This window comes from Cnephaeus nilssonii (assembly GCF_951640355.1).
Source record: "Cnephaeus nilssonii genome assembly, chromosome: 6".
Classification (NCBI taxonomy): Eukaryota; Metazoa; Chordata; class Mammalia; order Chiroptera; family Vespertilionidae; genus Cnephaeus; species Cnephaeus nilssonii.
In genome coordinates, this window is record NC_137077.1 from 100,233,308 (window position 1) to 100,249,012 (window position 15,705).

At 37.8% G+C, this 15,705-nt stretch overlaps 1 protein-coding gene across 5 annotated transcripts in view; it reads left to right on the plus strand.

The window, feature by feature from the left end:
• Positions 1 to 15,705, plus strand: part of FRY (FRY microtubule binding protein) — a gene marked incomplete at its 5' end in the record, with an annotated part of 648,830 nt that overhangs the window by 372,260 nt on the left and 260,865 nt on the right. For all 5 annotated transcript variants that reach the window (XM_079773965.1, XM_079773964.1, XM_079773962.1 and 2 more), the window contains 2 exons: positions 9,225 to 9,396; positions 11,085 to 11,217. In XM_079773965.1, the coding sequence (XP_079630091.1) occupies positions 9,225 to 9,396; positions 11,085 to 11,217 (305 nt within the window). The remainder of the gene's footprint in view (positions 1 to 9,224; positions 9,397 to 11,084; positions 11,218 to 15,705) is intronic.

The following is a 15,705-nucleotide window of genomic DNA, read 5'->3' on the forward strand; positions in this document are numbered from 1 at the left end:
TTTGGCATCTTAAGGAGTTGTTTTTCCTGTTTTCACCACTGTCTGATTATACACTCAGTGGGAGGTGGTCCAAATTGTCTCTATCCATCTCTATTTCATGCTCTTTTGCATAGCTGATTACATTCAGTTTGAATTTTGCAGAGTAAGACAGTTGCTTACCATTGAGTATGATGTGGGTTATAGGTTGGCTGTATGAGATATTTATCTTTTTATTTTTTGACATCCTTATGGGCTCTGAACGCTCCAGTCCCTGTTGCATCTGCACACTCTCCACCTCCACCTCCAATTAGAGCATCATCTGACATCAGTAACAATAAGGCTCGTGATTGGAGGAAACCTGATTGACAAGGTATGTGCAGTTTCGCACTTGTGCGACTCCCAATTCGGCTATATAAGATGCCCCTCAATTTTCAGTCTAACAATTTTAGAAAAATATAGCGTCTTATATATGGAAAAATATGGTAGGTCCATGTGATCTAGTGAGTCATTTAGGATTGCTGTTTCTTTGCTGATTTTTTTGTTTAGAGGATTCATCCAATGATGTCAATGGGGATCGTATCGCTATCAGTCTCCCGCTTGATATCTTCTAGAAGTTTTGTATGTATTTGTGTGCTCCTGTACTGGGTTCATATATGTTTACCAGAGTTATATCATTTGTTAAATTGCTCCCTTTAGTATTATAAAGTGGTCCTCCTTATTTCTTGTTATGGCCTTCACTTTGAGGTCTATTTTGTCAGATATAAGTATTGCTACCACAGCTTTTTCTTCATTTCCATTTGCCTGAAAAAAATGTTTCCCATCCCTTCACTATAGTCTGTGTGAGTCCTTTGTTCTGAGGTTGGTCTCTTGTAGACAGCATATATATGGGTCATGTTTTATTATCCATTCAGCTACCTTATGTCTTTTGATTGGAGCATTTAATCTATTTACATTTAAGGTTATTATTGATAGGTACTTGTTTGTCACCATTTTTATTCTTTATGCCTGTGTTCCTTCTTCCCTTTCTATTTCTTCTTTTTACATCAGTCCCTTTAGCATTTTTTACATTAGTAGCTTGGTGGTAATAAACTCCCTTAACCTTTTTTTGTCTGTGAAGCTCCTGATTTCCCCTTAAATTTTGAATGATAGCCTTGCTGGATAGAGTATTCTTGAATTCAGTCCCTTGCTTCACATCACTTTGTATATTCAATTCCATTCCCTTCTGGCCTAGTGTGTTTCTGTTGAGAAATCAGTTGATAGTTTAATCGGAGATCCTTTGTAAGTACCTTTCTGACTCTCTCTGGCAGCCTTTAAGATTCTTACTTTGTGGTTGATTTTTGCCAATTTGATTACAATGTATCTTGGTGTCAGTCTTTTTGGGTTCATCTTGTTTGGGATTTTGTGTGCTTCTTGGACTAGTGTTACTTTTCTTCCCAAAATCAGGGAAATTTTCTGTCATTATTTCTTCAAACAGGGTTTCTATTTTCCTTGCTCACTCTCCTCTCCTTCTGGCACCCCTATTATGCAGATGTTGTTTTGTTTCATGTTGTCTCAAAGCTTCCTTAGGCTCTCCTCCTGCTTTTTAAGTGTGTTTTTTTTCAGTTGCTCCTCTTCTTGTGTTTTTTTCTACCTTGTCTTTTAACTCGCTGATGTTAAAAGACATCAGCTTCTTCTAGTCTACTATTGAAACTTTCTATTGTGTTCATTATTGCAGCTATGTCAATCTTCATTTCCTCTTGATTCTTACACATGTTTTTGAATTTTCTTCCATCCTTTAAAGCATCCTTAAAACCATTGCTCTGAATTCTTTCTCTGAAAAAATTGCTTGCCTCCATTTCATTTTTTCCCCCTCTTCTGGTGATTCCTCCTTTTCTTTCATATGGGGGTTGTTTCTTTGTCTCCTCATTTTTGCTGTTCCTTTGTGATTGTTTCTATGTATTAGATCAAACTGTTATGCCACCCAGATTTTAAAAGTTTGTCTTATATAGTAGATGTTTTGTGGGCCCAGTGGTGCAATCTCTCAGGTCTTCTGGGTTGGGTATTCTAGGGATGGCCCCTACTTGGGATATTTGGGTTCTCGTGGTGTAGTTGAGTCTTCAGTGTTATTGTCACATTCGTGGATGGAGTCTCCTCTCAGGGTGTCTGGTTATGTGGCTTGCTCTCTACCATGTTGACCAAACAGCACAAAATACAAGTCGACAAGACACAACACAAAGGGAACAAAACACGAATGCACTCACGACACTGATAACCCTAATAAAAGTGACCACCAGAGAAAAGAGAATTAGGAGCGCAAAAAATGATATTGAGAAAAGAAATAAAAAAAAGGTAAGAGAGAAAAGAAAAAAAAAGATGAAAAAATATATGGGGAGAAAACACCACATAACTGATAAACCAAACAAATACAAACAACAAACACCCCAAAAATGGAGAGACAGAATCTGTAGACTCCGAGCTTATATACAGAAAGTAAGGTTAAGGAATTGAATGAATAGGGGAAGGACAACAGTTCAGTATAGAGAATGTAGAAAGAGAATAAGTGGAAAAGAAAAAAAGAAAAATAAATAAATGTTAAAAAATAAAAAATAAATAAAACAACAAAGTGTATACATTTTTTAAATTTATCTATTAATTTATTCATCCATTTTTGGAAAAAGAGAATAGAGGAGAGAGCAGGTAGGTTTGAGTTTATTGAGTGAAATTAATTAAACAATTAGGAGAAGAGGAGAGCAAGAGAGGAGAGGAAAAACAAAAATAAAAATTGACTAGCAAAGAAAGAGAAAGGAGGATGTGTGGACTTGGAGCAGGGGAGAGAAAATTAGATATATGAGTAAGCCATATAGAGACTATGATAATAATAACACATCAGTAAAGCAGATAAAGAAGATAAATTTTTTTAATAAATCTTTATTGTTCAGATTATTACAATTGTTTCTCCTTTTTCCCCCCATATCTCCCCACCACCTGGTTCCCACCCTCCCTCTGCCTTTACCTCCCCCCCCCGTTTTCCTTATCCATAGGTGTATGATTTTTGTCCAATCTCTTCCCGTACCCCCCACACAGACATCCCTTTCCCCCTGAGAATTATCAATCCACTCCCATTCTATGCCTCTGATTCTATTATGTTCACCAGTTTATTCTGTTCCTCAGATTTTTAATTCACTTGATTTTTAGGATCACTTGTTGATAGATATGTATTTGTTGTTCATAATTTTTATCTTTACTTTTTTCTTCTTTTTCCTCTTTTTAAAGAATACCTTTCAGCATTTCATATAATACTGGTTTGGTGGTGATGAACTCCTTTAGCTTTTTCTTATCTGTGAAGCTCTTTATCTGCCCTTCAATTCTGAATGATAACTTTGCTGGGTAGAGTAGTCTTGGTTGTAGGTTCTTGCTATTCATCACTTTGAATATTTCTTGCCATTCCCGTCTGGCCTGCATAGTTTCTGTTGAGAAATCAGCTGACAGTCGTATGGGTGCTCCCTTGTAGGTAACTAACTGTTTTTCTCTTGCTGCTTGTAAGATTCTCTCTTTGTCTTTTGTCCTTGGCATTTTAATTATGATGTGCTTGGTGTGGTCCTCTTTGGATTCCTCTTGTTTGGGGTTCTGTGCGCTTCCTGAACTTGTAAGTCTATTTCTTTCACCAGGTGGGGGAAGTTAAGAAGATAAATTTTTAACAAGGGGTAAAAAGAAAGAGAAAAACTAAAGTGGAGACAGGAGAAGGGAAAACAGGATGAAAGAGGGAGTACTGAGGAAGAAAAGTGTGGGGAAAAATAACAATTAAAAAATTAAAAAGAGAATGAAGAAAGATAATGAAAAATAAAAAAATTAAAAATTATTATTTTTTAAATAAAAGATAAAAAAATTTAAAAAGTGAAATGTCATTCACTTCAGCTGAGTTTTAATTCCCCATGGGGTCTAGTTTAAGATCCCACTCTTCTGTCTGCCACTTCTCAGTTTCCTGTTAGGTAGTCAGCATAGTGTTTAAAATTAAACATAAACATAAATGTAAAATACATTATAAAATTTCCAGAAAAAAACGTAAGATCTTTGTGAACTTTGCATGGGCAAAAATTTTCTCAGGACATAATAAAACATAAGTTACAAAAGAAATGTTGATAAAAATTGAACATCACCAAAATAAAAAATGTCTTCACTTTAAGAGACACTGTTAATAAAATGTAGAGTCAGACTGGGAGAAAACATTTGCAAAACATATCTGTTAAAGCACTTCTATCCAAAATTTATAAAGAACTCTCACAACTCAACAACAAAAAAATAACGCAGTTTTTTTAAATGGGAAAAATGAACAGCCTCTTCACCAAAAAAAAGAGGTAGAAATGACAAATAAGTCCATGAAAAGATGTTCAACATCATTAGGGAAAAGCAAGTGAAACCACAGCTGCGGCCACAACTGCAGTGGAGACGGAAGGGCGGGGCGGGGTGGGGCGGGTGGCAGCGGCGCGCAGGTGCGGGCGTGGGGGCAGCATGCAGGAATCTTCCTACAAATGGGCTCCTAATATATATATATATATATATATATATATGGTGTGATTCCATTTGTATCACATGGAAAAGGCAAAACTATAGGTATAAATTAGACAAAGGGTTGTAGGTTCTGGGGTTGAAGTAGAGGACTGGCTAGAAAGAGGAACAAGGGATTTTTTTGGAATTATGGAAATATTTTATATCTTGGCTGTGATGGCAGTTACCTGATACATATATTTCTCAAAACTCAAAAAATGCATGACCCTAGGAAGCATTGCATGAAAGGACTACTAAAATACATAAGGGAATTAAAAGACTTTTTAAAAATTCATATTTATTTTTTAAAGTATTACAGATGTCCCCTTTTCTTCCCCATTCACTTCCTCCACCCCCTTCTGTCCCCTCCCCAGGCCTTCATCTCACTATTGTTTGTCCATGGGTTATGCATATATGCATATAAATTCTTTGGTTAATCTCTTCCTGCCCCTCCCCCCTCCCCCGCTTCCCTCTGAAATTCGTTAGTCTTGTTTCATGCTTCAATGTCTCTGGCTATATTTTGTTCATTAGTTTATTTCGTTCTTTAGATTCCACATATAAGTGAGATCATGTGATACTTGTCTTTCTCTGACTGGCTTATTTCAATTAGCATAATACTCTCCAGGTCCCTTTATGCTTAAATATTTTAAAGTTAATACTCTATCATTCTAGAAAATGGAGAGAGAGTATTATTGAAGGCCATAAAATCATAAAGTACACATTTGATTGAGTATAAATGAGCCAGAAAACGTTCAACAAATCCTGGGTGGAATATCATTACACATTGAAGCTTGGATAAATAGTTAAAATGAAGAGAAGTCAGTATTACTTTAATGTTATGAAATGTAAGCCTACCACAGAATAGAAGATTTGGGCAAACCTGACTTGAATGTATAGCTTCCCACTTACTAATTAGGTAGCTTCAGTTTCCTCACCTGAAAAAAATGGGAGTAATCATGCCTTCCGTGCATGGCTGTTTTAAAGATGAGAGTTCTGGATACATTTTAGGGACTTGATAAATTGCATATAGATTATCATTCTTAGTACTAATAATTTTCTGCTGTAGGAAGTAGTCAGTTTTGGGAACTTATTACTTCACTAGAGGGCCGTTGCAGGAAGATTCCTGCAATAGGGCTTCCTGCAGCAGTCTCCGCCACCCAGCCTGCTTCCCTCCCTTCTCCTCCGCCCCGCCTGCTTGCTTCTCTGCAGCTTCGATCCCTTCTGCAGCGCTTGGCTTCCTTCTACACTGTCTTCAATCTTCGCTCTGTGCCTGGATATGCAAATTAACCGCCATCTTGGTTGGGTTAATTCGCTCCTGATTGTCTGGTGGGCATGGCTTGTGGGCATAGTGGAGGTACAGTCAATTTGCATGTTTCTCTTTTATTAGATAGGATGTGCTTTGCAAATATGAGAATAAATGTTCTATACATGGTTGTATAAGGAAGTACAGATGTTCTGGTACCTTCTGACCTTTTAAGATTATTGTACTGGGAGTGTCTTACTGACTGATCTTCCAGAGCTGTTATTATGTCTTACCTGAGCCCAAGGAAGATAACACTCTGACCCAGAATGGCCTTCCTTTTTTTTATTCTTTTTTATTGAATTTATTAGGGTGGCACTGCTTAAAAAACATATACAGGTTTCAGGTGCACAGTTCTACAACACATCACCTGTACATTGTATTGTGTGTTCACCACTCCAAGTCAGGTCTCCTTCTATCACCATTTATCCTCCCTATACCTTTCCCCACCCTCTGCTCATCAAGCATTACCCTATCCATGAGTTCTACTCTTTTTTTTTCTTTTTTGCTCAATCCCTCCACACACACACACCCAGCCACTCCCCCAACAGCTGGCAGCCTGCTCTCTATCTGTGAGTATGTCTCTGTTTTGCTTGTTAGTTCATTTTGTGTGTTTTTTTGTTGTTGTTCTTTTTAAAAAATAATTCTTTATTGTTGAATGTATTATATATGTCCCCTTTTATTTCCCCACTGGCCCCCTCCAGCCCACCTCCACCCTCCATCCCAGGACCTCACCACCCCATTATCTGTGTGAATGGGTCATGCATATATGCATACAAGGTCCTTGGTTGATTACCTCCCACCCACTAACCTCCCCTACCTTCCCTCTGAGATTCCGCACTCTGTTTTATGCTTCCATGTCTCTGGATCCATTCTGTTCATCAGTTTATTTTGTTACTTACATTCCACATATGAGTGAGATCATGTGATACTTGTCTTTCTCTGACTGACTTATTTCACTTAGCATGATATTCTCCAGGTCCCTCCATGCTGTCTCAAGGGTAAGAGATTCTTCTTTTTTTCACTACTGCATAATATTCCCTGGTATAAATGTACCACAGCTTTTTTATCCTCTCATCTACTGATGGGCACTTGTTCTGTTTCCAGATCTTAGCTATTGTAAATTATGATGCTATGAACACAGGGGTGCACACATTCTTTCTGATTGGTATTTCAGATTTTTTAGGATATATTCCTAGAAGTGGGATTACTGGATCAAATAGCAGTTCCATATTTAATTTTTTGAGGAAACTCCATACTGTTTTTCATAATGGCTGTACCAGTCTGCATTCCCACCAGCAGTGTACGAGGGTTCCCTTTGCTCCACATCCTCGCCAGTACTTATCATTTATTGATTTGTTGGTGGTAGCCATTCTGACAGGTGTGAGGTGATACCTCATTGTTTTAATTTGCATCTCTCTAATGATCAGTGACTTTGAGCATTTTTCGTATGTCTCTTGGCCATCTGTATGTCCTCTTTGAGGAAGTGTCTATTTAGATCCTTTGCCCTTTTTTCAATTGGATTGCTTCTCTTTCCTCTGTTAAGTTGTATGAGTTCCTTATATATTTTGGGTATTAACCCTTTATCAGCTGTATCTTTGCCAAATATTTTCTCCCATGCAATGGGCTCCCTTTTCATTTTGTTTATGGTTTCTTTTGCTGTGCAGGAGTTTTTCAAAATTGATGTAGTCTCATTTGTTTATTTTCTCCGCCCTAGGACCGTGGTCGGCAAACTGCAGCTCGCGAGCCACATGCAGTTCTTTGACCCCTTGAGTGTGGCTGTTCCACAAAATACCACAACCTGGGCGAGTCTATTTTGAAGAAATGGTGTTAGAAGAAGTTTAAGTTTAAAAAATTTGGCTCTCAAAAGAAATTTCAATCATTGTACTGTTGATATTTGGCTCTGTTAACTAATGAGTTTGCCGACCACTGCCCTAGGAGATGTATCCATAAACATACTGCTAAGAGAGCTGTCTGAGATTTTGCTGCCTATGGTTTCTTATAGGATTTTCATGGTTTCACAACTTATGTTTAAGTCTTTTATCCATTTTGAGTTTATTCTTGTGTATGGTGTAAGTTGGTGGTCTAGTTTCAGTTTTTTGCATGTATCTGTACGATTTTCCCAACACCATTTATTGAAGAGACTATCTTGACTCCACTATACTAGTATGCTCTTGTCCCTTTGTCAAATATTAATTAAGCGTAATGGCTTGATATAATTTTTGGGGTCTCTGTTCTGTTCCATTGATCTATATGCCTGTTCTTGTGCCAGTACCAGGTTGTTTTGATTATGGTGGCTTTGTAATATAACTTTAAATCTGGTATTGTGATTCCTCCAACTTTTTTCTTCTTTCTCAAGATTGCTACGACTATCCACGGTCTTTTTAGATTCCATATAAATTTTTGGTGTATTTGTTCTAGATCTGTGAAATATGCTGTTGGTATTTTAATAGGGATTGCATTGAATCTATAAATTGCCTTGGGTAGTATGGACATTTTAATGATGTTGATTCTACCAGTCCATGTTAGTAAATTTTGTTCATTAGATTCCACATATGAGTGAAATCACATGGTACTTGTCTTTCTCTGACTGGCTTATTTCACTTAGCATAATCTCTCCAGTGCCATCCATGCTGTTGCAATGGGTAAAATTTCTTTCTTTTTTGCAACTGAGTAGTATTCCATGTATAAATGTACCAAAGCTTTTTTGTCCCCTCATCTACCAGACACTTGGGCTGCTTCCAAATCTTGGCTATTGTAAATAAAGCTGCAATAAAAATAGGGGTGCATATATTCTTTCAAATTAATGTTTCAGGTTTCTTTGGATAAATTCCTAGAAATGGAATTGGTGGTGTTTCTTCTTATAAGCGCATGTGTTTTTATCAGTAACAGGTTCTGTGGCATTGAGTTTTTAAAATTTATTTTCCTACTTGCCAGCCTTTTGAATCAAAAGTCAACCACCTGCAATTCCAAGCTGGTGATTTTTGTTTTGTCATTCTCATGTGGAAATTCTCTTTTACTTGGTCTTTGTGAATTCACACATGTTGCATCTCTCCTTCAAGGAGACATAGAGCCTTCAGTTTGTCTTAGTTTATCTTAGTTGCAGCTGGTCTGGAGGATGACTGCTCACCTCTGTGAGGTGTACCCAGGGTCCCCCAAACAGAATGAGTATGACCATCTCAAATGTGCCCTCCAAGACTTGAAAAATTTCCTGCTTGTTTTCTTGTGATGTTATAACAAATAGTAGCAGAAACTGTATTTTATTTTCATAAGTTTGGCGTAAACTCTTGTACCTTTTAAATTACTTTCCCACACTAATCTAGATGGCAAGCCATACTTAACTGCCCTACAAAACTGATGGCTTAATTGCACCACAATAATTGGGTATTTCTTTGTATCACAAGTCCACTGTCTCTTACAGAGAATGAACATCGGTTTAAGGGCCTTCTTGGTCATAGCTGATAGCTTACAGCAGAAAGACGGTGAACCACCCATGCCTGTTACAGGCGCTGTCCTCCCATCAGGAAACACGTTGAGAGTGAAGAAAACATATTTGAGTAAAACACTCACTGAAGAGGAGGCCAAGATGATAGGTGGGTTTCAAAGATGTGTTAGTTATGGGACTTATTAAGTATTAAAAATGATCCAAAATATTTACCCTTAGTGATACACTTTGAAAAAAACATTTCCTCACCTGATATTTACCCTTAGTGATACACTTTGAAAAAAACATTTCCTCACCTGAGGATTTTTTTTTTTTTTTTTTTTGAGAGAGGAAGGGAGAGACAGAGGTATATAGAGAAATATCCATGTGGGAGAGAGACATCCATTGGTTTCCTCCTGTATGTGCCCTGACCTGGAATTGAACCCATAACCTAGGTATGTTCCCTGACCAGGCATGGAACCCACAACCTTTTGGTGCATGGGAGGATGCTCCAACCAACTGAGCCATCTGGCCAGGGCAAAAAGATCTTCATAAAAGTAGCTGTGCTTCCCTTTAAACTTTTTGGAACTTTCTGGTAAACATTTTGCCATTTTAATGTTAGACTCTTATCTGTGTCTTTTCAAACTTCTAATGTTGATTATCTACAATTTATAGTAGATTTCTAAGACATCTGTGTCCTTTGGTAGATAATCTTGTTTATAAAGCAACCACATATACATTTATTTATTCATCCATTTATTTGTTTATTTTTATAGTTTCTTCTTTTTTTTAGTAAAATTAGTTTAATCTGTGTTTTACCACACATACTGGGTTATATTATGGATTTAGCCTATATGAGAGTTTCATTGTAATTTAGCAATCTTAATCCTAAGAGATGATTTTTCTGTATTTACTTCTTTCTGAGTACCTGAATTTAGAAACCTACTACAAAGTTTGTTAAGATAGTAACTAGAATTCAAAGGTCTAATAAAAATACATGAGGATATCTTTTGCTTTAAATATAGGGTATTCCAAAAAAAATGTATACACGTAATTTGAATAATTATAAAGGCAGTGTTTATTAGAATACATTTCATTTTCAAAATTGTGCTATCAGCTTTTAAAGTGTGTTTACATTTTTTGGGACACCTTGTATTTATCTTTTCTGCAATGCTTAAAGGAGTTCAAAAAAGATTTAATGCATGAGAAATAACCATTAATAATTATTTTATTAAAGTATACATTGTAAATGCAATGCAATTTACTTTTCATTTGTATTATACACATAAACATATAAAATGCATATTTGAAATACATATGCTATACATATGTGTCTTTCCCTGTAGGACACTGACACTGTATTTAATGAAACCAGTAAAGTAATATAGCTAAAGTACATTTTCCTTTATTTTAAAATGTATGATATGAAGTCATTTTGTTTATTTTATTTTTTAAAATCCACACATATATTTCAGAGTATATCCTCACCCCAAGTGAGAATTATTCTTCATTCATAAATGATGGTGAATTTTCTTGTACTAATTTAGAAATATAAAAATTCTAAAGTAGAACTTTCTATTTCCTTGTTTATTTTAACTATTCTGAAAAATATTTCCCATTGAAGTATTAGAATTCCTACTTATTCCTAATTTAAACAGGTATTTGGTGAACACCCACTAAGTGCAGGGCACTGTGCTAACTAACAAGCCTGCAGATAAGAGATTGAATTAGACTTTGTTCAAAGAAGCCATCACCCATAGAAAGTCTTCAGTAAAAAATGACATAGAGGCTGAATATACTAAGATTTCATTCTTTGATAAATTTAGTCAAAGATGTAAATATAATGCATTTTTTCAGGCATGTCATTATATTATTCTCAAGTACGAAAAGCTGTGGACAGCATTTTAAGGCACCTTGATAAAGAAGTAGGAAGGTGTATGATGCTAACTAACGTCCAGATGTTAAACAAAGAACCTGAGGACATGATCACGTGAGTACAGTGAGGACTGTCTCAACAAAGGGTTGAATAACCAGAAGACACCAACAGAGATTCTTCTCATTTATTCTGTGTAACTGACCCTTGAACAACATGGGGGATAGAGGCACCGACCCCTGCACAGTTGAAAATCTATGGGTAACTTTTTCTCCCCCAAACTTAATTATTTATAGTATACTCTTGATCAGATATCTCACTGATAACATAAACAATTGATTAACTCATATTTGTATGCTGTATGTATTATACACTGTATTTTACCAATAAAGTGAGCTAGGGAAAAGAAAATGTTATTAAGAAAATCATAAGGAAGATAAAATACATTTATAGTACTGTTCATATTGTGTGTAAGTAGACCCATACAGTTGAAACCCATGTTGTTCAAGGGTCAACTGTATTTTGTTCTTTCCTTCTTAGAATCAGATTTTTAAGAAGTGTTAAGGTTGTAAAAACATACTTTCGTAATATTTGACTAACTCTGAAAATAAGTTCAAGCCTGATATTGATCTATTTTGTTTGTATGTGAAGTATCATTAGGCCAGTAAGTTAGAAAATGGGCCCAAGACTCAAATTCATTGGTTCATATTTTTCTGACATGGCATTTTGCTCCCAAGCTTGATCACAGTGCTATAGTTAATTTTTTCAGAAGTGATGTTTTGTTCCCAAGCTTGATCACCAGTTTACAGACATTCCATCTTAATAAATGTCAAATTCACTCGTTTCTGGTGATAGTCCTGAACTGAGAGAGTTAAACCTGCTGAATAGTCTCTATGCAACCATGCCACAGAAATACTGGATTTTAAGAAAGCATTCATAACTTTGAATGTAGAAATGAAATGTTCTTAGCCAAAGTCTAAGATCTAGATTTGTAACCAGAGTTCTACAGAAGAAACTCATACAACTTATATTTGCTACATTTGATTAATTATGGCAGAAACTAGGATTGGGTTTAACTTTTTTTTTTTAAGTCCTCACCCAAGGATATTTTTCCATTTATTTTTTTAGATAGAATGGAGGGGAGGGAGGAGAGGGAGAGAGAAGGGGAGAAAGAGAGAGACAGAGGGAGAGAGAGAGATAGAGAGAGAGAGAAACATTAATGTGAGAGAGACCCATCCATTGGTTGCCTCCTACATGTGCCCAATCAGGCCGGGGATCAAACCTGCAACTGAGGTACATGCCTTTGACCGGGAATCAAACCCACAACTCTTCAGTCTGAACGCTGATGCTCTAACCACTGAGAAAAACTGTCCAGGGCATTAACTTGACATTTTAATAAAGTTTCTATTTTGTTGTTAGACTTTGAATTAAATTATATTTGGCACCTTTGGCATAAATTTCCAAAAATATATAGTTAGGAAAATTTTCTTTGTCACTCAGCATATTCAGTTCCAAATACCACCGTTAGTTAAAAAGTTGCTACCTATATAGGGAAGTTTATATTGTGGGTGTGTATTTTACAAGGGTGGCATGTTGAAAACAAAGTATGACAAAATAAAACATGAAGAGTAAAAATTACAGAATTATTTTACTAGTAAATAATACTTAGCATCATATAAAGTTAAAATGAAAGCCTCCTCCTCAGAGCTCCACTTGAAATGTCACCATTCCTTGTCTTGGTGTGATTCTTCCAAGACCTTTCCCTGTGTCAGCACAACTATATATATATATATATATACATTTTTAACAAAAATATGGGCTATACAATGCATGCTATTGTATAATGAGATGAAGATCATATAAAGACTTTTCAACCAAAGTGACAGCAGGGTTGAAACTGACCAAGGATAATAACATCCTCTCTATAAAATTGTAATATGCAAATTAACCATCACTCCGCTACATAAGCCACGCCCACCAGCCAAGCCACGCCCACCAGCCAATCAGGGCGAGTATGCAAATTAACCCCAATCCAAGATGGCTACAGCCACAGAGAGCAAGGTTTCCCAGGTAACAGAGGAAGCCAAGCTTTCCATAGCCGTTGCAGGCCTAAGCCTCCACTCAAGCTACAAAGTTTCAATTATAGAAGGGAAACAAATTCAAACAAATGGCGGCAGAATGGAGCTTGAGAGAGCAGGCCAGGGTTGCCGGCGGCAACAGGGGAAGCAAAGCTTTCCACACACCCTGGCCGGGCTCACCCGCTTAAGGCTACAAAGTTTCAATTGTAGAAGGTGAATTAACTGCCACAGAAATGGCTGCCGGAGCCCCAGGCTTGGCTCCGCTCCAGGCTACAAAGTTTCAATTGTAGAAGGAAAATAAATTCCAGATACCAGGGCCTCCCTTTGGGTTGCCAGGGGGCGTGGCCGGCCTGCAAACCATCACAGGCCCCTCGCTCAGGCCGCCCCACACCCAAGGGAACCCCCACCCTTATCTGTGACACCCTTCAGGGCAAACCAGCTGGCCCCCACCCGTGCACCAGGCCTCTATCCTATCTAATAAAAGAATAATATACAGATTGATTATCACTGCAACACACAATATAGCTGCCCCCATGTGGTCAAAGATCCTGCCCCCATGTGGACACAAGATGGCCACTACAAGATGGCCAGCAGGAGAGGGCAGTTGGGAGGCACCCGGCCTGCAAGGGAGGGCAGTTGAGAGGGACCAGGCTTGCAAGGGAGGGCAGTTGTGAGGGACCAGGCCTGCAAGGGAGGGCAGTTGAGAGGGACCAGGCTTGCAAGGGAGGGCAGTTGTGAGGGACCAGGCCTGCAAGGGAGGGCAGTTGAGAGGGACCAGGCTTGCAAGGGAGGGCAGTTGGAGGTGATCAACCCTGCAGGAGAGGGCAGTTAGGGGTGACCAGTCTGGCAGAGGAGGGAAGTTGGGGGCAAACAGGCTGGCAGGGGAGCAGTTAAGCATCAACCAGGCTGGCAGCAGAGTGGTTAGGGGGTGATCAGGCTGGCAGGCAGAAGCAGTTAGGGGCAATCAGGAAGGCAGGCAGGCAAGCAGTTGGGAGCCAGCAGTCCTGGATTGTGAGAGGGATGTCCGACTGCCCATTTAGGCTGGGATCGGGCCTAAACGGGCAGTCGGACATCCCTCCAGGAGTCCCAGATTGGAGAGGGTACAGGCTGGGCTGAGGGACAACCCCCTGCCGTGCACGAATTTCGTGCACCGGGCTTCTAGTTAAATATATTGTCTGTAGCTCTAGCTCTTACCTCACAATTACCAGATTGTCCATAAACCTTTAACATCATTATTACATACTTTTTAAATATATTAAAGCAATTTTAAATTTAAAATATAGAAGATATACGAAATGCTTTTCCAACTTCTGGCTTAGAGTTCTTTCCTCTTTTAAAACAATAAAGAAATGAAAGGCCTTTATAGGAAGACTTTATTAATAATCAAGAGATCACAAAATAGAGTCAGGACCAAAACAATATATTCAAAACCATAAACAGGTACAGATTTAAATGTACATGTAAAATTTTCATTTGTATTTTAGCCAATACCTTAAACTTTTTCCAAGATGATGCTGTACTTTTTCCTATTGAACCATCTAGAGACCCCCAAATAGGACGAGGAGTATTTTTCATGCTAGGCTCTAAGGCAGATTCCTGAATGAAGAGTAACTCATTGCCACATTTAGGAGAAGAGTGTTGAGGTCCACACCACACTAATGGCAATGATTATTGGAGTTAATATCCAAGGTTGGTCCACACTTTCCCAGACCCTGCTTAAGGTTTGAACTTAAACACTAAGCATTCTGTGTCATGCCATGTCCATTTCCCATCCCTTTTATGGTTCATGCTAGCAGATAATAATAATAATAATAATAATAATAATAATAATAATAATATCTGTTAGTGAAAATTATGTTCCGGGGATCTCACATGCTTCCTGTGAAAGCTCAGTGAGCACGGACTGCAGTGGTAAAAGGCAATCCTACACCAATTAGAATCTCTGATCTAGGCTTGGAAGCCTGCAAGAACTAGCCTTGGACTTCAGGCGAGGCAAGGCCATCCGTTTTCTGACAGATATGGAAAATAATCCCAGCTTTTTAAAACTCCTAGTGAGCAAGTTAGGAGGACTGTTTAAATGACTCGCAGAGTTGAATATGAACAGTTGGGAGAGATCCCTGGGCTCTACCTCTGTACAGGTACTGAGGAAATTATTTGAAGGTCCTCTTTTTTAGCCAATTGAAAACCACGACACAATAGCTTCCTCTCCACAGTTCTCATGCACACCATGCAGGACCATGAAAAAAGAGAGAAAATAGTCTCATGGCTTTCCACAGAAGCAAAGTATTTTAGAAATCAACATAGAAGTATTTTATTTTTCACATAAACAGCTTTGTAGTCATTCTTAACAAACTTACAAAAGCATGCTAGAAAGTAATGTTATCATCTTTAGAATGTAGAGAATTCTCCTTGTTGCATTTCTATTCAGACCACAGTTACTATTCCAAGAAGTAATTACTACTATGCTACTTTGCATTTTCATTATTGTATTTTGTGTCCAATAATTATATTAATTTGGTGACAATTG